This window comes from Manis pentadactyla, chromosome 2 (assembly GCF_030020395.1).
Source record: "Manis pentadactyla isolate mManPen7 chromosome 2, mManPen7.hap1, whole genome shotgun sequence".
Classification (NCBI taxonomy): Eukaryota; Metazoa; Chordata; class Mammalia; order Pholidota; family Manidae; genus Manis; species Manis pentadactyla.
This window is the reverse complement of record NC_080020.1, coordinates 76,825,499-76,848,273: the sequence shown is the minus strand read 5'-3', so window position 1 is coordinate 76,848,273 and position 22,775 is coordinate 76,825,499. Positions and strand designations below refer to the sequence as shown.

General features: G+C 34.0%; 1 protein-coding gene across 5 annotated transcripts in view; it reads left to right on the top strand.

Moving 5' to 3' along the window:
• The window catches only part of XRCC4 (X-ray repair cross complementing 4), a 258,936-nt gene that overhangs the window by 194,837 nt on the left and 41,324 nt on the right, over nt 1–22,775 (top strand). The window contains exon 7 of one of the 5 annotated variants that reach the window (XM_057493760.1): nt 2,247–2,303. The exons of the other annotated variants lie outside the window; for them this stretch is intronic. Within the exon in view, the coding sequence (XP_057349743.1) occupies nt 2,247–2,274 (28 nt within the window). The 3' untranslated portion in view covers nt 2,275–2,303. The remainder of the gene's footprint in view (nt 1–2,246; nt 2,304–22,775) is intronic. 5 annotated transcript variants of the gene reach the window in all.

Here is a 22,775-nt window from a genome sequence, read left to right as displayed (position 1 = left end):
TGGATATAAAATTGTACATTGGTGGATTTCTTTCTTTAAACAGATTAAATCTTTGACTCCACATTTTTCACTTGCATATTTTCTGATGAGAAATCTGCTGTAATTCTTGCTTTGTTCTTCTGTAAGTAAGATATTTTACCATCCCTTATTTCTTTCACTTTGGCTTCAGTTTTTTGCAATTTGAATATGACATGCCTGGATGTATGTTTTTTGTTTTTTTTTTCTGGTGTTTATTTGACTTGGTGTTTACCTGACCTTCCTGGATATGTGACTTGATAACTGTCATTAATTTTGGGAAATTCTCAGATGTTATAACTTCAAATATTTCTTCTGTTGTTCCCTCTTCTTTCTCTGTCTGCTAACCCATTACATACATGTTTAAGAAAAACCTGTTGAAATTGTCCCATAATTCTTGAATATTCTGTTCTGGTTTTCATTCTCTTAATGATTTGTATTTCAGTTTAAGTAGTTTCTATTAACCTATTTTCAAGCTCACTGATTTTTTTCCTTGGCTGTGCCCATTCAGTTGATGAGCCCATCACATATAGTCCTCATTTACACTACTTTTGATTTCCACAGTATAGGGAATCACTATATAGAGTGGATACTTTTATTCTACATAAACACATCAGAACTTAAATATCTATCTGTATTTATTCATTTTGTGTTTATTATATGATTACTGCATTCCAAGTACTCGGTTTTTGCTGTGTGATTACAAAGATTCTATGCTAAAAATAAGTCTTCATTATTTGGACATTTTATAAAGCATATTATTAAGGCTCAAGCTGGCAGTTTGGGGCTGGAAAATAATTAGAAAGAATCTGTTTCACTTTATTATTTGTATAAAGGTAAAGTTTTCATTATCTGTGATTTCTTATTTAAGAGATCATATAGTAATTAGCTCAGAGAATTTCTAAATTGGTAAAAAGAAGTCTAAACTCTCCACAACTTTCATTTATCTAATCTAAATTAATTGAAATTTTATACTTTTGTCTGTGTTCACTATTCAGAAATTTGTAAAATGTTACAAATTACCACCCCTCATAAATATTGGCAGGTAAAGATGTACATTCTTCCTTAGACATGATAATAATAGTGTTATTTTTTAAGGGAAAATATACTACACTCACAAAATCATTACTTTGTTGTGTTTTTGTGTTTATTCGGTTTAGGTAGATTATGCATGTGTTTTCAAGACTTCAAAATCAACAGGTGAATATGAATAAATTCATGTAAAAATAAAATAAACATTGCTGGTAGCTTTTCATCTTTCTAAACGTTTAAGTTTATTAACTACAAAATGTATTTGGGTATCTCTTTGTTCTGAAATATGTGAAGATTTCAAAAACAAAACAAAAAACAAAAAAAAGAGAGGCACTCTGGTGAGAAGGAAAGCCTAAAAGACAGTGAATTTAAAACCTGGGTTCTAAGCCCTGGTTATACCACAAGTTCATATGACTTCGGGTTCTTTTTATCACTACTCCTCCCTTTTAAAATTCATCCATAAATGAAATATTCGACTAGGTAATTCGTAACAGTAGTTTCAATTCATATATGTATAATTCTATGTCATAGGCTATAACAAGATAATGCAATTATGAAATTTATTGAATCTTTTATTAAAGATTCAACATTTTCCTATAAAAATTGCCTGAGTGTTCTTTCTCTATTTTTTCTTTATTTTGTGTTGGAATGGGTAGGAGAATAATAATGAATAATTTAAATACTTTTCCTTAAGTATAATAGCAGTGCTTTCCTTGGATAAAAACGTATTAGTGGACTTACATGTAAGCCAGAAGGATAGATGTTTATGAAGAGTAGTGGCGTCAGCAGAATAGAAAATCTTCTCTCAGACTTTTGTATCATAGAATTTTTTATGGCTTATTTCTTTAGATTAAGACAGCCAGACCTATTATTTTAAAATTTAAAGTGTACTTGATTACTTAACAACTTTATCTACTGAGTCTTCTTAATTTAAAAGGTGTTTTCCTCTAACAGCTGATCTTGGGGCAGTAGGTGTTAAGACTTGATTTGAGAGAGATGAAAGGAGAAAACAACTGCATCCTGGGGCACTGTCCAGGAGGGGTAAGTTTTGATAGATAGATAGATAGATGGATGGATAGATAGATAGATAGATAGATAGATAGATAGATAGATAGATAGATAGATAAAACATATATAAAGTATTATATTTATATAAATACACTATACATGTTATAGTGTGTGTGTGTTTACATGTATAGGGGGTGTAAAGCAAGATGCAGGACTTGACGGCATCCTATGAATAAGTATACAGAAAGGTAAGCAAAATTAGCAGTTTGTACAGAAAAAACAATCCTTTGATTTCTCATAGAGCAGCATCTCAGAGTTCTTTGAAATGGCAGAAAGTGTCTGGCATATAATAGGTTCCCTGGTCATAGGCTTTTAGGAAACGTCCAGCCCATTGCCCTTCCCTGAGATTCTGAGTACACATTTGCATGTTAGCTTCACTGAACCAACATTCCCAAAGTCATTTGAATTTAGAACTCCTTTTATGGAGTGCCTCGTGGAATTTTGGAAAACACTTGCCAAGAACAGTTTATATTACAGTTATTACTACTTATAGTAAATATTGCCCATAATAACTGGGATTGACTGAACACTTTTCTGCTAAAGAACTTAGTGTTTCTTGGTATTCATTACCTATAAACTTAAGCTCAAAATCTTCAAGTATACATTTCATTTTCCCACTGTTTGCCTTATAGTAATGAAATGACATTATTTTATTTCATATAAATGACATTTTGAATAGTACCATATTTCCAAAATTAATGAAATGACTTTACTTGCATTCTTACAGGCTAGTTAACATCCCAATGGTAAAATGAATATATAGGCAGCCTTTTTTTAAAATTTCTTTCTTTTTTAGTTTAATTATTTGAGCAATAACATATTAACCAATTTTCTTTTCATAAATTCACAATTTAATCAACTGTGTGTCTTTTTATTTTCTGGACTAGATGACAAAAATATGTTATTTGAGCAATAGCATATTAACCAATTTTTTTTTTCATAAATTCACAATTTAATCAACTTTGGGTCTTTTTATTTTCTGGACTAGATGACAAAAATATGTTTTGGATTTCTCTTAGTTGACAATGAAAGAGGAACTCAAGTCCTTATTTTATTATAGGTTTAATGACAAGACAAGATGATCTTTTTAATTCAATATTTAGTAATCTCGGTAAAATTGGTTCCAGTTGTCATAAATGATAGAAATAACAGTGAGATTTTGTTATAATACTCTTTATTGCTCAATGTATTTTTATTTAACAATTATAATTTTAAATGTAAATGAGGATACAGAACTCCATATTTGTCAGCTGACTAAGCTGTTCTTTCCGTGGTTCCATTCCCAGGACTCCACACCAGAGACTATGTCCCTAATCAAGGCCTCAGTAGAAGACATTATTCACTTTTTATTTGTCACCAGTCATATTCCTCTTATGTATCATCATAAATTCTTCCATCCCTTCCCTAAGAAATCGATGTCTTTTTCCATGACCAAACCTCTTCAGCCTTATCTCCTAATACTACCCTATGCTTTACCTATCTGTACTTTCTCACATTAGACCCACTGAGATATTGCAAATATATCTCATCCCTTCCCTTTTCTTTCCTAAACTGTTTTTTTATGCTTGAAAATTCTTCTCCTCCACTTCTCCCAGGCTTACCTGGAAATTTAAAAAGAATCTCTCTTTCCTTTTTGAGCTTGTTGGCTTGTTAAGCACATCCTGATGTTTTACCCATCTTGCCTGGTTTATATATATATGCCTCACCTCTATTCTGTTTGTAATCTCCTGTATTCCATGGCACTTAGTAAGATTCTTGCACATGGAGTGGTAGATATGCATGAGATATTTGTTGAATTAATGAATGCGTGAATGAGTGAGTTTTACATCAAATTACCTAAGAAAAATTTTAATATATACAAGAATATGTAAGTACCGGAGTAATTCTCCTAACTTAACAAAGTAGGTTGCAATACATTCTTTTAAATTAACATTATAAAAGCAACCAAAATGTAAGCATTTAAAAGTTGGCTTCATTTTTAAAAATTTAACAGATTAATGCCATTAATATCTAACTCTAACTTTTCAAATCTCTTTCCCAAAATGTTCAAAGATATTAAACTTTCATCTCTTTCTCTTTTCACCATAAAAAAGTATAAACAGTACTTTAAACAGTGAACTAGAGAATAAAATATGACAGAAAGAAAAAGACCATAACTAACTTTATAGCATCTGTTGGTAGACGAACAGACACACTTTTGCTCTAACCAATAGCTTGTGTATCTTCATAAGTTCTACCTACACAGGAGGAATTTAGAGACTTTTTTCTGCCCAAATGGTATTTTGTGCTAAAGACATATAATCAGAAGATAATGGGGCAACAAAAAACAAATAATTCAGTATTGTTGGATGTCAGGGTTTAAATTTTTTGTTTTTTGAACCAAAAATGTAAAGTTATACAATGGTTCAAAGATGGAGCTATAAAAGTTGCTTTACCAATGGAAATTTATCTTTACTATATCACACTATAAAAAGTTATATACTCCAGATATTCATGACTCTCAGTGAAATTTCTGATGAGCTGGCTAAATATGTTCCAGTTGCTATGGTCATCCAAGTAATAGTTAAATTACTTCAAAGAATATGTGTGTCCTCTAAAAACCATGGGTAGAGACTATTACCAACAAATTCTAATGAGATACTCTGTAGGAATTAAGACTTCAGGTTGCCTTATTAGACTAGAAGCAAATGTAAAATAAATAACAATAAAACTAGCATAGTTATGGTTAAAAGACATGCATAAAAAATAATTCATACAATATATTAAGTCTGGGACTAGGCCTGATTTCTAGGTAGGCATAAATTATTCATGTTATTTTACTACTTCATGTAAATTTCCTTAGCTTTAGTGATAATGCTTTTCTTGTACGACTGACATTTTTTGCAATACTTTTAGACATTTTTTAGAACATATTAGATATTTTAAATATATTTTTAGAACTTTTTAAGACATTTTCATAAAACAGGTTTTGGGAGAACACCATTTGGTGCTATGATAAATCCACTTAAGTAGGTAAGTAGATATATAAATAAATTAATAGTTTTTCCCTGGAACTCTGTAGCATCATTTCTGAAAGTTGCTTATGTTGAACTCTAGTACCTCAGGACCTTATAAGTAAGAAAATGAAGAAGGATTTGCAGAATCTACAAATACAGGAATCAATGGATTGTGTAAAAGAAAAAGAATTTCTTTACCACAAAGCTTTCAATATTCTAATGTAGTCAAGGACCCTCAAACAGAGCATATAGTATGTAGCACTTACGAAGAATTGTTTGATCATAGAATCACTCTTTCATTAAACATCATGCATTACTATGGGTCACATTTTCTAAAACACTGTCCTGATTTTTCAAAGTGCAAAAAAAGGTTCATGTAAAATAATCTAACTCACATTTCTTTCATAAAAAGTTTACGTAAAAAGATGACATCAGAAAAGACACACACCTCTCTGTCATTATGCAACTTACATGTTAGGTGAGTAACTTTATAAAAAGCTGACAAATATAAAAAATAATTGCACGCTGTAATATATGCTAAGAGGGTAACAAACGGGGAGTTGAGATAGGTGGTCAGGCAGCATTCCAGGCAGTTTAAGGATATGAGCTGCACGGAAACAGAAACTAGGAGCAGTGGGGTAGTCCATGAAGGAAGACCAGCATATGCAAAGGCAGCAAGGTGGGAAGAAACTTGGCATGGTTAGGTAGTAGCATACACAGGAAGTAACACAAACACACTGGCATGCACACACGTGGGTGGTGTGTGGGAGTGAGTGTAGCTCCGAGGGGTAGGCAAAGCCAGATCGTGCAGGATCTGGAAGCCAAAATAAGGGACTTGGTTTGGATGTTATTCTCTGTGCTTGGGAAACTTTTATGGGATTTTGAACTGAATTTTCTTACTGATTTATACTGTGAGAAGACCACATTTTCTGGTCTGTGGTAGATTGCTTTAAAGTAGGTAAGAGTGGGGTTCTGGAAGACCAGTTAGCGGCTGTTGTAATCCAGATGAGAGATGAAAGGGATGACGTGTTGTCATATTCAAGACAGAATTTAATGCTTTCCAGTGCGAGATAAGAGAGAAGTAGCAAATAAAGATGACCTTGATCTCTGTTTCCTCCTCTGCTCTCTTTTCCAGGTAGTAGCACCAGTGATATTTAGTATTGTTTTATACCAAAGTGCATATTATAGAAATTACACATTTCTCTTGAGTTTGACTTTATTTGATGTAGTGTTTGGAAGATTTCCAAAATGATTGATGAAGAAAATGTGTAAAATCCCTTGGAATCACATTTTCCCTTTGCCTATTTTATTCATCTTGTCCTGACAGTTCAATTCATTTCAGAACACCCTTTCACTTTGAATCAACTTCATTTGTTTTCACCTTAATAAAATTAATTATTCTTGTCTAAGACATGCAAATAAAAATTAAATTGGTGCTATGAGAAATAAGAACTCTTTTGGCAAAGTTATGCCACCATGGCTTTCTCTGTAACACCTGTTCTTATTACTATAATTTACACTAGACAGGTGTTACTCACTATAAATTTAAATCATGCTTCATACCAGTTATGGGCTTTGAGTCCACGATAAAAAACAAAAACAAAACTAACTTATGGAGGAACCTGTTCTATATAGAATGCTTGTACTACGTAGAAGTATTGTGCAGATTAATTTCAACTTCACTTAATCAAATTTAAATTATATAGACATTTTATATGTTACCCAAATATCATATAAATGAAAATAATAAAGAAAACATTTTTTTTAGTATATGCCTCATTTGCATTTATGAACTGAAATTCTTCAAAAATCTATGCTTAGGAACATTTTCTCTTGAGTTTTCTAAGATTAGTTAGTGAATATACCAATATGTAGGCATTTTTAAGTATTTGTTAACAGCAGGTAACAGAAATAGTATTTTGTTTTTAGAGATTACCTGTGAGTAAGAATTGCCTAAGTGAGAATTATTAAAGTTTAGACAATATTAAAGTGTGAGATCATAGAGTACTTTAAAAATACTTACTAAAAAAAGAGAAAGAAAAAGATATATAGGCAGCTAAAAGGTACAGTAGCTCAATTTCTTACTTTTATAGGTCATAGAGACATTTTCCTTAAAGATTGGCTCTCAAATTGTCTGTTTTTAAGGAAGGAAAAGATGCTTTAGTACCCTTAGTTAGTCACCAGTGAATTTTAAAGTGATAGCTGTATATTGAGTAGGCCTAGTTTCTGTTAGTTCTCATTGGGACTGAAATTGTTAAGTAGGAACATGAATATCTGTAAAGATCTGTCCTTTCACATATTCTTCAAGCCCTCATTATTTCCTTCTGATTCATTATAAATTCTTCTTAATGCTATCTCCCTGCTTCTAGTTTTCCCTTTCTCTAAGCCATTCTCTACTTTACTGGCAAAATTATCTTCTAAGACATATCTAATCATGTCATTCCTTATTTAAATTCCTTAGTTTAAAGTCCAAGCTTTTTCTCATTGCGTGTAGTACCCTTTACTGCATCAATTCTTTGTATCTCTCCATGCACAACAGACCTATATGACTATTGAAATTAGGAAACTGAAGCTCAGAAAGGGTAAGTTCAGCAAGGTCATCAAGCTAATAAAGTGATAACATTTACATGTCATCTTGTATGAATTCAGTCCTTCAAAGTTTGTTGAAAATTGTTTTAATGGCATTATAAATGTTCTTTTTGTGCTGGAAAAATTGTGTCTGCAGTTGTTGGGTGAAGTGTTCTGTATATGTTCAGTAGGTCAGATTTGTTAGTGTTATTAGTAAAACCTTCTATATCCATATAATCTAAAGCCTATATTATTAGATAAACTAGTCTTAGCTTCTTGCAGAATGGAAAATTTTATTAGTATAAAATGGCTCTCATTTCTAGTAATGTTTTTATTGCAGTAAGAAAGAATAATATAACCAACCACATGAGACTTCTTTTCGTTAGAATTTACCTGGTGTACATGTTTTTCCATCATTGTTACCTTTATGTATCCTTATATTCTGGAAATCTCTCTGGTATACTGCATTTGGCTAGATATTTTTTAATATCATCTGATAGTTTTTATCTTTCAAGTTTTGTTTTTCACTATTTTGGAGGAAATACACTGTTTCTCTTCTTTTAATGGCTACTCTAAATTTCCAGCAAGCTTTCTTAACTTACAAAAGTATAAAGTCAATCAAGTACCCCTTTGCTCCTGTCAAACACAATGTTTTAGAAAACTTTAATTCTTTTAAGTTTCTTAATTCCAAATACCCCACCAATGTATATCTTTCTTTTATGTAATAGGGGATAGTTTAATTGTCTTTTATTAAAAAATAAGATGTTCTTACTGTTTTGTATACATAGCCAGTGCTCATTTAAATTTATCTACAAATTTATAACTTATGTTGTTCTTTTTTCCCTTCTTGCATTTGAGATCTGTCATCTGGGATTATTTTCAATTTTTCTGAAATACATTCTTTAGAATTTCTTTTAATGAAGCTCTGTTAGAGGCAAACTTTCTAGAGGCAGATTTTTAGTGAGTTGATACATCTTTTTTTAACTTTTGTCCTTGAAAAAATTCTTTTGGCACTAGAATTTGGGGTTAGCAGTTGTTTTCTTCCAAAATGCTAAAGATTTAATTTCATGGGAAGTTGAGACCTTGCTCACACTCTCATAATCCCTCTTTAGGAGCTAATCTGCTTTTTTTCACTTGCTGTTTTTAAGATTGCCTCTCTGTCTTTGGTAGCTTGAAGTTTAACTATTATATCCAGTTGTGGACTTCTTTTTGATTTTTTGCTTGTGATTTGTGATTTTAAGGATAACAATTGGTCACTTTCATCAGCTCTGAAAATTTCTCAGTCATAATTTCATCAAATGTCTCTTCTGTTCCATTTTCTCTGTCCCTTCCTTTTAGAGGTCAAGTTCTACTTAGGTTAGACCATCTCTATTTTCCATGTTTCTTAACCTTTTTTCCTATTTCTTTGACTTCCTATACTGAATTCTGCATAAATCCTTCTAGCCTATCTTCAATTTACTAATTCTCTCTTCAGGTAGGAGAGACTAATCTCTGTTAAGCCTAGCCATTGAATTTTAAATTTCAAGTATTATTATTTTTTATTTCTAGAAATTATATGTGGTTTTTTAAAATTTGCTTTGTCATTCTTGACAGTTTCCAGCTATCATTCTTAAGAGTATCTTTTATTTCTTTTATTTCCAGTTAATTTTTCTAAGAGTATCTTTTATTGAGTAGTAAGTAAGTATCTAATTTTATTGCTGTCGGTTATATTTTATATAACTTCACAAGCAATTTCTGTTCTTATATCTGTTTTTCTCACTCATGAGCCTTATTTCCTATCAGTGAAATAATTATTTATGACATGATACTCACTTTTCTTGGAAAGTCACTTGTGGGAATTCTTTGAGGCCTGGTATGAAGGAAGGTGTTATCCCTGAAAAATATATGTTGCTGCCTCTCCCACTAAAAGCACTAGTGGTCTCCAGCCACTTTACATGGTTTCAGGTTTTCTTGTTTGTTTATTTTACAGCTTTTCTGAGGTATAATTGACAAATAAAATTGTAATTTGTTTAGAGTATACAAAATGATTTTTTTTATTAAGGTATCATTAATATATAATATTATGCTCAGGTTTCACAAGAGCAATATTGTGGCTACTACAATCCCCCCTATTATCGAGTCCCCATCACATACCCCATAACAATTACTGTCCATCAGCATAGTTAGATGCTATAGAATCACTGCTTGTCTTCTCTATACTATACTGCCTTCCCCTTGCCCACCTCCATATTATGTGTGCTAATCATAATACCCCTTAATACCCTTATCCCTCCTTTCCCGCCCACCCTGCTGAACTCCTTTCCCTTTGGTAACTGCTAGTCCCTTCTTGGGTTCTGTGATTCTGCTGCTGTTTTGTTCCTTCAGTTTTTGCTTTGTTCTTATACTCCACAGATAAGCTAAATCAGTTGGTACTTGTCTTTCTCCGCCTGGCTTATTTCAATGAGCATAATACCCTCTAGCTCCATCCATGTTGTTGCAAATGGTAGGATTTGTTTCTTTCTTATTGCTGAATAGTATTCCATTGTGTATATGTACCACATCTTCTTTATCCATTCATCTACTGAATGCCTAGAAGCTCTAGTGCCCAGAAGCTCTGCTCTTTGGAGCTGCCCAGCACCTGGAGCAATGGTAGTGGTCACAGGCAAGTGGTGCCAGTGCCTACCCTAAAGAGCGAGCTCTTTCCTCCTGCCCAGCCACAGAGCCAGCCTCTGCTATCAAGGCCAGTGGGCTGCATGCAGGAAGTAGCCTCTGTGTTAAGACCCTAAGTTGGCATGGGCAGGGCTGCCTTCTGGCTGGCCTGGAGCGATGGCAGAGGTCACAGGCGAGTGGCCACAGTGCCTTCCAGGAAAACAGAGCCCTTTCCTGCTTCCCAGCTGCAGTGCTTGCCTCCACTGTCAGGGCCAGAGAGCCACATGCAGGGAGCAGCCGCTGGGTTAAGCCTTGTAGTTGCTGTAGGCAGAGCTGGCCTGGAGTGGTGGTAGGGGCAGCAGGTTTGTGTGCAGGTGCCACGGTGAGGAAGGAGCAGCAGGCTGCTTATTGCAGTGTGGGGCCTCGGAGCTGCATTGTCAGCCAGTGGGATGGAGCGCCTGAAGTTCCTGCAAGTTCCCAACCTGCTGGGCTGAGTGTGCCAGGATGATTTTGTCCACCTGTTCCTTCTGAGCAGCAAGCTCTGTGTAATCCTTGCCCCTTTAGCAACCCTCTCATGGTTGAGAAATCTTTCAAAGTGCCTGCCTTTCTTTTGTTCCAGAGCAACCAGTTGTGGGAACCTTTTCCACAAGCAGCTGGAGTCGGTCTCTAACTTTGCTTTTCAACCCCTCTGATCTCCAGAGCACCATGCTATCTGGGTTTGTGCTCCCAGAATAGATTTCTAGGAATGAGTATTTAGCAGTCCTGGGCTTCCACTCCTTCCCTGCTCTGTTTCTCTTCCTCCCACCAGTGAGCTGGGATGAGGGGATGGCTTGGGTCCCCCTGGGTCATTCTGCGATGTAGGTTTTCTGTTCTCCTTTCCCAGATGCAGACTGGCTGGTGCAATCCTACTTCTTGTCACTCTTTTAGGAATAGTTGTATTTGCTGTATTGTATGTGGTTTTGGGAGGAGATTTCTGCCTCATTTCTCACACCACCATCTTTTCTCCCCCCTCCCAAAATGATGATTTGATATACCTATACATTGTGAAAAGATTCCCACAATAGTTAATTAATACATCCATCATTCAGTTTTTTAAACTATTAAAATCATATTAATTTAAGCTGCAAGTATATCCAAGGGTATGTTTCTGGTTACTAAGAGAATCCATGGCATCCCACCTTTATGGGGCAGGATCCCCAACTGGGGCAAGCCCTTGGCTTTTTCTCTGCCCCATTGTGCTCTGTAACTGTAAAAACTTGAGCTTAAGTTCACTAAGTTCCATTAAATGTCCTCAGGTTAAAAAAAAAAGACTTCCATGCTCATAACCTCTGTTGGGTCCTGCCTTCCCTTAAGGTTCATCTAATAATTTCCTTTGGACCTTGCCATCTCTCCAATGCTATTAAGAAAAAAAAAAAGTGTGTTATATATGTGCACACACACATTCCAATATTTTTAGTTCTTTTAAATAGACACTTAGCCTTACAGATATTGGAAACAGGCATTCATATTCATAAGGTAAAATTTAGCATGAATTGTACTAAATGTGTAAGAATAACTTCATGGGTAAAATTAATCAGATGACTAGGGACAACTTATTGTGACACATTTCATATGTAATAGAAAAGAAGTTATGAAAGCCCTAATTCAAGGAGAAATAGCTCATGGAAGTTCTTTGAGTGAAGAAAAATTACACCAAAAAAAAAATAATAGTTAATATTATTAAGGACTTACCATGTAACAGTTCTTCAAAGTGCTTTACATGCATTACTTCAGTAACTCCTTCCACTAATTCTATAAGATGGCAGTATTTTTATCCCCATTTTGTATAGAAGAAGACTGAGACAGAGTCACAGACAGTAAATGATGTAAAAGGGAATCAAAAGTGAGTAATAACAATCTAAAGTCCACATGCTACTATATTGGTGCTCTAGCAGTAAAGGTAAATGAGGATTTATTTATGTGTAGAGAAAGGTTTCAAGTATATCATTGTGGATAAAATTAAGGCAAAACATATTTGTAAGAACAGTTATGTAGTATAAGAGACATCACATAAATGTTAGAGACTAAACGTTTTTATTATGAGAAAGCTTTAGTTATAATTGTAGTAGTATAATAATAAATATACAGAAAATAAGCAACAGCAATAATTTACAACACTTCCAGATTGTAAGAGAAATTACTTCTATGGCAAATTTTTTAAAAAGTGGGTCACTTAGTCCTTAATGTTATGCTGCAGTGAATTGTGAAAATCAAGTATAATCTAGCAAAAAAAACTACAAATAACACAATAGAAAATTCAGTTAGAGAGACTAAGAACAACACAAAGCCTTCTTATATTTAGTTAGTATTATGTGGAATAAACTGCTTGAGAATGAAGGATTTGAGGTAATGATTCAAATGAGTGTAATTTCAAGTTCAAAAAATGGTTAGAAATATAATCAAGGAAAACTTTGATAATATTTGAGGATGACACATGGCAAATAAGGAAACAATTTGAGAAAATAGTAAAACTAATTACTTTGAATTCAACTACAGTCAACCCTTGATTAACTGGCATAATTGGGGTGATGAATAGATAAAAAGGAAACCACATATTATCCAGAATTGTGGTTAAAACAAAACTACAAAACTAATAACAATATGACACAGAATAAATGTATTAGTAATCTAATACTTCAGAACAATCCACAGATATTTTCCAATACTATAAAAGTAATAAAGTACTTTGATGTAAGAACACACAAACTGTCTGCCAGAACTACCCGGCTGTTAAGCAATGTTTTAGTAAAGATCCCTTGTATTCATGAGACTTCAAATAGGCAGACATGTGCCTCCTTTCTCTTTTGTCGTTACCCTTGCCCAGGTTCAACCAGAGTCCTCACTCTAGGGCATTAGGATACACACAGCACTGTTGTATGGGCTGAGGGACAAGGCCTAATCTATCAGTCTTTCCCAGGCAGCATTGTACCATCTGTTCATTACTACAAGTGTCATCTGGCATATGGATGTTTCATTGATTCATTGTAATTTTTAAATTTCTTCACATACAGACTCTCTGTGATTAGTTTATCTTTTACCAGATAGATAATCAAGAGTTGAGTGCCTTCCCAAAGAGGTAGTCATTTAGATAATCTCTAGAAGAAATTTACCTTTGCTTCTATAAAATTTTCACATAAACTATCAATTTTCACAAAAATTTCTATTTTAGATAAGACTCTAGAATAAAGACTAAATCTTTAGAAAATTAAAATTTTAAGATTCTTTTAAGACACACTCAAATTGGTTGGTATGATATAGCTACCTAAAAATATTTATTAAATTGAGTTACTGAGCTAAAGTTGAATTTCTGAATTAAAAACAAACAGAAACTAATTCTAACTCGTTCATATCTTGGGAACATTTTATAATGATTAGAGAAAAAAAGAAAGAAACAAGACTTAGTGATCATTTTGTAATCAGGAAAACTTGTAGTAAGCTGAACAAGACTTCCCAACAGCAACACATTAGAGCTGAGTCTAGAACTCTGGTTCCTTAACTTGCCTCTTAGTGTTATTTCATGTTCCATTTGCAGCTCCCAAATTAACTTTTTTAATGATGGACTTTATTTTTTAGAATAGTCTTAGACTTTCAGAGAAGTGGAGAAGGTAGTACAGAGTATCCCCGTACATATTACACTTAACTTCCCCTGTTATTCACTTCTTGTTTTATTTATTACAGTCAGCAAACCCATATTGATATCTTATTATTAACCAAGTCCATAGTTTATTCAGGTTTCTTTGGTTCTGCGCAGCTTAAATTAGTTCTACAGGCTGCTTTCTAATGTTCAGGAGGGAGGAGGAGAAAAGTAAAAAGAAATTTAGGAAATGCCAAGTTAAACAAAGTTAGATGTATTTCTTACCTGAAAAACTCACAAGTCCTTAAGATCTGTAATTTAAATCTCAAAGTAGAATTAGGAATATGTTGTATTTCCCAGAATGATTGGGTAACTGAACTCTTTTAGATAGAACATTTCAAAGGACTTCTATTTTAAGAACACCACTCAGAAAATTCTGACCTACACCCATGGCCTACCACATTAACTTAGACTGGGTTAATATATACAGTTGACCCTTGAACAATGCAGGGGTTAGAGACCCCAACCCCTGCAGCCAAACACCTGCATGTAGCTTTTGACTTTCCAGAAACTTAACTACTAGTTGCCTACTGCTGACTAGAAAGAAGCCTTACCAATAACATAGTCAGTTAACACATATTGTGTTTGTTGTATGTATTACGTACTGTATCCAAAGTAAGGTAGACAAAGAATGTTTTTTTCAAGTTGTCACAAATCTCCAAAACATCTTCCAAATATATCTATTGAAAAAAATCTATCTATAAGTGGAACCAAATTGTTCAAACCCATGTTGTTCAGAGGGTCAATTGTAGATCTGAAGCATTAAACTTGATTTCATCAGAATCACCTCTGGACATGTGGCTGAGAAACTGATAACAGTACCTGGTTTCTAGTGGTAACTAAAGGTGTAAGGATGGAAGAGTATCTATTTCTTGTGTATTATTTTATACCTTTTAAAATTTTGTACCAACTACATGTATTACATATCATAAATTATCAAAATGTTATAAATGGGATTACTTTATAATTCAGTTTATTCTGGAAAAAAAAGTTCGCCCTGTAAATATGGGTTTTGCTACTATAACTGCTATGGTGTATGTTCACAGCAATAAAACATTGTTGCTAGCTAAAATCATACATATTACCTATTTTCAAATATAAGTTGGCAAATCATTTAAAATAAAACTATCAGTATAACAATATTTTATAAAATAACCAATGCAGGATGTTCTTAGATAAGGACATAGCAAGAAATTAGAAAACACAAGACATGCTCATCTGTAATTTAGTAACATGAAGAATATACTTATGCCTTATTGATTATAGTTTTTAGCTTAATATAAATCAATTATTTAAAGTTTGTTATTCTAGGGATATTGACCCAAATTTGCTGAAAACATCAAAGTAAAGTTTCCTTAAACAAAGTAAAGGTTGTGTAGTGAGAAAAACAATTTAGAAGTAGAAGGAATTTTGTTCCTTAAACAAAGTAGAAGGATATACTTTGCAGACGTTTTCAGGTAACATCTTTTTCACTAGTGCCCAGTTATCCAGAAAATAAACCAAAACTATTAACCATACCAATTTTATACCTGAACATTCCAGTGAATTTTCTACTGAAGATTTCAAATTTCTACCACTGATTTCAGTAGTGAGCAGAAATCAATTGTTGTTATGATGCCTGTATGGGCTGGTGCCTAATCAGTACTTGTGTATATATCTATCAGTAAATATTCATGAAAATCAAGAAGGACAACGAGTAGTTATTAAAACCATTGAATTTGTCATCACATTAAAATTCATTCAAGATTAATCATTTCTGTGATCTCATTTTTAGAAATGAAAAGAAAAGCATCAGTACCTTGAAATCACAGGTACTACTGAATTCCCATGTTAGACCTGATAGTCACATTTTAAAGCAGGCCAAACTTAGCAAAGGCATTCAGGTAATTAGGTAAACCTCTTAAGATTGTGGACTCTTAATATTGACTTCTTATGTGTCAGATGATTAAGATTTTATGTTATAATCAACAGGGAGTGTCAGTAGCATAGACGCAGAGTGATACAGATCCAAGCCATTGTTTGATACTTTGCATAGTTAGGATTTTCAAATTAAGTAAAAATACATGGCATCAATGGGACGCAGATGATGGGAGCAGAGCTACAGTGGGATATCCCTCCTGACTTCCAGAACGGCTGATTAGGCAACAGGCATCTGCCCCTCTGAAGTGCTTCAGCTGGGGCAGTGTCTCTGTGACAGTGGCTGGAAAGCCTGACTCATCTTTGTGGCTTCTTTTCTTCCCTTATGAGGCACAAAATACAGAACAGAGAACGAACACACCAAAAAAGGAAAAAAAAGGGAGAAAGGGAAATTCTGTAACTCTCTAGAGTAGGTTGTTGTTCAACTCTGTTCAGACCTTATTTCTGTAAGAGGGTGTAGACAGAATTGCTTGTATTTGGGGTAGAGGATGAGGACCCTACTTCACTCCCTTTCCCCGTTAGGTATTCTAGCCTCGCCCTGGCCAAATATTGAAAAGAGGTACAAGATTTTTTCCAAAGCATTTCAGTCCAGCATGCTTTCTTGCTCATGAAAGAATTCTGAAAGTACTCAAGAACTTCTGATAGGACTTTTAATCGCATTAATTCAAATTAGTAATGTTTATGCATTTGTTCTAAAACGTGGTTATATATTGCTTCTGCCAGTTGTTTGCGGCTTGGTTGCAGGGGAGGAGTTGTAGAGAATAGGTAATCATTCTATCTGTAGTCCTTCCTCAAGCAATTCTAAAATATTTTACACTATATTCAACACTGCAGGGCTACCAGCTTTCCCTGGTGTAGCTCCCTGAATTTGATTTAGCTGAGGGATGAACAAATGCACAAAATCTATACTTTTAAGATAAAATAGGTTATGTGTCTTAAGAAAACTATACAAAGAGTGTTTTTAATTGTTTTAAGATGATCACAAATCAGAGTGTCATAGACTAGGAGGGAGGTCATACTCAGGCATGACTGTGCAGAACCTTTATACCAAAGGGATAAAAAGTTAGATTTATGAATGTTGGAGGCAAGAGAAGAAAGATTCAGAAGCATAGAAATAAGAAAACACAAAATACGTGTAAGGAGCAGAAAGCAGTTCTTTTTTAGTCGAAATGTAGGGCATAGTGGGAAAAGTGAGGGAGAGGACTGCAAAAGTAAGATGAAAGCCAGCAGGTATTTTGTGGTTATGTATATAACTCTGCACTACATGTATATACTTTAAAAGATTATCTGTTTAAAACCACGTGGACTTTCAGATAGGAAATTCCCAGAATTAAGACTAAGTGATTGAACCTTAAATTTTAACTTTTGGGAAGAAAGTCTTTATGCAGCATTCAGTATACTCTGTATCTTACTAAAGCATATTATATATTCCCCTCTTTCTAACTATGTTTCAGGAAGCCCTAAAAACTTGTCAAATAGATTTTAGAGGGCCAAGAGAGCTGGTGGTAAATGAGAGGGTCTTCTTCCTATCTCCTCTCCCTCATTCCCAGAGCAGTTCAACTTTTCACTATTTTGCTTGTTAGATGATTTCTAGAAGATTGCATTTGAAGGAGGAGTTCCACAAATGAAATGAAATTTGAGTCCAGTGAGAAAATTCTTTTGTAGCCATATTACTAAGAAAGCATTGACTCACTGTAATCAGTCCATTTCTCTTAATATTGTAGACATAAATATCATGGGTAGGTGAATAGATAGAAGCATAGTCACTTGGTGTGAAATATTTGAATGAAAAAAAATGAGTGTGTGGGATTAGGTTACATATTTATACAAATGGGCCAGCCACTTTTAACCATTTGTATTTTGGAGAAAATAGAAATCTTGTTCAATACATGTATACAGGCATACAGAATTGTTTCCTGGTTTCCATAGAACAGTCAATACCAAAAGTCCTCCACGTTTTCTAACACAATTTTTTGTCTTTGATTTGAAAGATCTCTTTGGAAATATTCACTCTTTACATTGTAAGTAAATGTAAGTACTTGCAATATTTGGCACATTTTTACCTAATATAAAAGGATTTTTATTAAATATATATCTCCTAAACTTATAATAACAGTAAGTAAAATTCTAGTGTATTTTTAAATGAAATGTTTAAATGTTGTGAATTTTAAATGAATTATTTCAAACTAACATTAACTCCCTATGTAATCCATAAGTCATTCATTAAAGTTCAGGTTGCTTAACCATTACGGCTTTGTGCAACTTACTCTTGATTCATAATTATTTCCATTACTAGTATTTTTTTTTCCTAGTATCCAAATTTGGTTTCAGTTTTTCATAGTTCCATGTGTGGGAATTCATGATAGGAGAATCATCCTTTTCATTTATTACACAGTAAAGATCAAACCTTTAGATAATATTTTCCATAGAAAATGTAATTTACTATTTTGAGAAGGCTATTCATGGCAATCCTTTTAAATTAACAAAAATTGAAATATCTAAACTGAAATTTTCACTGGACGCTGTTAAGCTACTTCCATTTGTATTTATGGGAATGTGATTTTCATATGCTTTTTGAACTGAACAAATTATTTTTGAGTCTTCTCACAAGTGAATTAAAGAATTAGAAAAAAAGGAATTTTTTACATATTATACACTGTCATCTCTCTGCAGTTGGTGACTGGTCTAAGTGAAAGCACAGCAAATTAATAAAAATTTCAAAACTAACTTTCATGTTATAGAAAGCTTAGAGAAAAAATACACATTCTTGACATAGAAAATAGACATATTCCTAATATATTAGTATCAAACCAACATGTACACCTAAAACTTAGTGTTATGTCAATATATATCAATTTCAAAAATCATTGTTTTAACAAAAAGGTAGACATGTCCTGTAAGCTTAGTAGTATGGATTTTCCTTTGATATATCCAGGAATGACAAATAATTAACAACCTGTGAATGCAAAATACAGTATCTGACCTCTGGAAGCTTGTATTTTTGCTGGAGATAAAGAGGTGCTCATATCTGAAGATATGGCACACAGTCATAAATCTTACAGTAGGAAAGGCAACACTATGGAATCCCAAAATTCCTTTAAGCTGAATTTAGGGGAGAAGATTTTAAGGAATAGGAATGATTTTTATTAGCCACTGCAATAAGGAGTGAGGATTGAAGCTGTGTGGAGAAGAAGGAGGAGGCCATTTCCCATTTCACCTAGCAGAGCAAGATAAGCAAAGACAGGGAGGCACTTTGGCCACTTGTTGAGGCTTGACTGGCTCTAACAGGAGGTTTATCTAGAACAGCAGCAAGAGTTAGGAATAAATAGGAAGGATGGGCCAGATGTGGGGAAGGTGATAAAGAAAACAATCCTGGTAGCACTAAAAGTTTCATTATTTTTTATCATGTTTTCACATTTATTCTGTGTACCTTCCTGAGACAGACAGAATAACACCTCCTCCTGCCCATCAAAGTTGTCAACTTTCTAATGCTTGGAACCTGTGAATATGCTACCCCATACTATGGCATGTGAAAGGAAGGCAGAGTGTGGTAGGCTGACTGATAGTCCCCAGAAATATCCAGGTCCTAATCCTTGGATGGGTTTTGCAGCTGTGATTAAATTTGAGCTTTGAGATGCAGATATTACCCTGGATTATCCAGCTGAGCCCTAATTGCAACCATAGTGTCATTAGGAGGAAAAGGGAGACGGCAAAAGAGAAAGAGGCAATGTGTTGGAAACAGAGTCAGAGAGAGAAAATACTAAACTGCTGACTTTGAACATACAAGGGGACATGAGCCACAAAATGCAAGAAATGCACCTATAGACTTTGAAAAGGCAAGGAAATGGATTTACTCTAGAGCCTCTGGAGGGAGCATGGCCCTACCAACACCTTGATTGGAACCCCATAAGACACATTTCAGACTTGTCGTCTCCAGAACTGTAAGGGACTAAATTTCTATTGTATAAGCCACCAAATTAGTCATAATTTAGCCTCAGAAAATTAATATATGTACAGCACTGGATGCTCATAAAGTCGTTGGAAAGCCTGCACTGAGCTCTAGGGGGCTCTAGAAATGATCCACCTCAGGCTGCCATTAGAACACAAGACGCCACTAGCATAATTCCGATCCAGGTGCCAGAAAGCTCCTCTGCATGACAGCTTCAAAATTGATGAGTGGCCAGGGGAACATGTATCCTGGCCACCACATCCGCCACAACTGCCCTTGATACACAGAAGGCTACAAAATGAACACAGGAATATGCTAAGAAAAGCCTCTGTTCTTCATCAAGACTTTTCTTCTTGGGGAGTAGAGGGCAGCAAAATGGTTCAAGAAGGTGTCCTTTGCCTCATTTTCACCTTCAGATACCTCAATAGTTTTATGAAGGAAAATCGGAAATACTTTTTAGCTTTCCAGCTCCTGTAGTAGCAAAAGTTGTTCTAGAAAGAGAATAGAATGAAAAATGAACAGCAAAATTCACAGAATTCACCACAAAGGGTCTCAGGTTATTTATATATAATATATATATTATATTAAATGATTCATATAAATAAACATTCTCTATGTTTTTAGAGAATTACTTTCTAAACAATACGAGTTAATAAAGCTAAGTCAGTTAGTTCAGCAACCTGGATAGAACACCTTTTGCGTGGGGAGCATCATATGAAGTCAAGATGGGAAGTATTCAAAAGACGAAAGGCTTGGCCCTTGTTCTTCCAGAGAATACATGCTTAATACAGAACAGAACTGATACCTACATATGGTTAATACAGGATAAACTACGTGTGGAAATTCTGAGTAACAAAATAAGTTGGAAATTAATTCAGCAACTTCATACGGGAGGAGAGTTTTGAAAGAAGAGACTTTGGTTTCTCTGAGAAAAGTAGGGAATGCATTTATGGATGCATGACATAACTCATCCTCAAGAAGGAAGGAGGTGTTATCGTCATACGTGTGATTCTGGTTGATCGGCACACGGGTCGGCATGCTGAAGTTAAGGGAATGGAAGTGCTGAGATTGATGTAGTTGCTAAGCAGCCAAGAGCCTCCTATTGAGGAACTGATTTTCCTTAGTGAAATTGCTATGACTTAGTAAAGTCAATGGAGTAAGCTTGAGAAAGGAAGTTAGGAAACAACACTTGCAAAATGTCAGGATGCTAAGGTCACATCCAAAGGGCAAAAGGCAAAACTCCTGTCAGCTGCTCCTGAGGTTGGACTGAAAAGAGACTGTGTTGCAGATATACAAATAGCTCTTTTTCTTTTTTTAATGGAATATGGTTGGTATACAATATTATATTGATTTAAGATGTACAACATAGAGGTTCGGTAATTACATACATTACTAAATGCTCACCCCAGTAAGTGTAGTTCTCACCGCCACTTACCAAGATATTATAATGTTATTGGCTACTTTTTTTATGCTGTGCTTCCATTTCTGTGATTAACTTATTCTATAATTTGAAGTTTTTCTTGCCTTTTTAAAGTAAAAATAATATAGAGAAATCATTTAAAAAAATAGTAAAGGTATAAAAGAAAAAGTAAAAGCCTCTCTCATACTCCACCCTACCTCTGGATCTTCTGTCTAAAGGTTGCTGTTATTAACTGCTGCTGTGTATCCTTTGGGAAAGCATTTCTCTGACATAAAGACCACATGTTAATGTATAAAATGAGGTCATGGTATATGCACAGTACTTACCCTGTCCACTGAGATATTTTAATACAAGCACATTACCATTCTTGGTAATGGCTCCGAAGGATCTCATTGTACAGATTTCCCATGGTACATGTAGTCAGTCTAATACTACAGGACATTGTTTCTCCCATGCCTCCCCAGTTTTTACCTGCCTGCCATTTATCTCTCTGAGCTCATCTTTCTTCCCTTTGCTCACTGCTCCAGCCTCACCAGCCTACTGTGTATTTTTCAGACACATCAGTTATAATCCTGCATTTACACAGCAACTCTGCCTAGAATGTTCTTCTTTTAGATACTGACTTCACATCTTAGCTCACAATTCAACTTCTCAATAACACCATTTTTGATCACACTATTTAATATTGTAATCTCATTCTACCCCCAGTCTACTTCCTTTTTAAATTTTTCTCCATAAAACATTTAATTGTTTAAAATATTATATGCTTATTTATTTTCTTTTTCACTAAAATATGTTTCATAAGGACAGTAATTTTTATGTTATGTAATTGTTACTACTACCTTTATAAGTAAAGAATTCCTAGATATTTTATGTCCAAATAAGAATATAATCTTAAATAAAATCATTCTCTATCAAAAGTATTTATTATTTAATCACATCCTTACTCTGGCTGTCTCCTTTATGATTCTCAAGTATCTACTAACACTGTAGACTTTTCCTTTACTAAATGTTACTTTATTATATATTCCTTTAAAAAGCATAATCATAGCACATGGTAAATTCTAGCCTTAAAAAAAACTGTATCAGTCAAATTAAATAAATCATATCTCATGCTTTAATAAAGGGATAAATCTAATGTAGTCCTATACTTTGATAATTACCCTTTAACACCATTTTTAGGTAATATACGGCCTAGTGAAAGAAAATCATTTGCACAAAAAAAGTTCTGATTATAAGGAAATTAATAGTCTGAATTCTCCTTACCCAAAATGGAAAGAAATAGCAATTTAAATGATGTAGACATTAACAGCTTTCAATAGACAGTGTTGTTCCAATATTAAGTAAATAATAGTTGTGAGCATTTGACTGCAATAAATTTATATCATTTTCACTTCATTTTTTTAGACTTGCAAAATTTGCCACAAATTTCATCAGATATTTTGTAATGACATAGCAGAGTACATCAAGAAAATCTTCTACTGTTTTTTTAAGGTATTATTGATATAC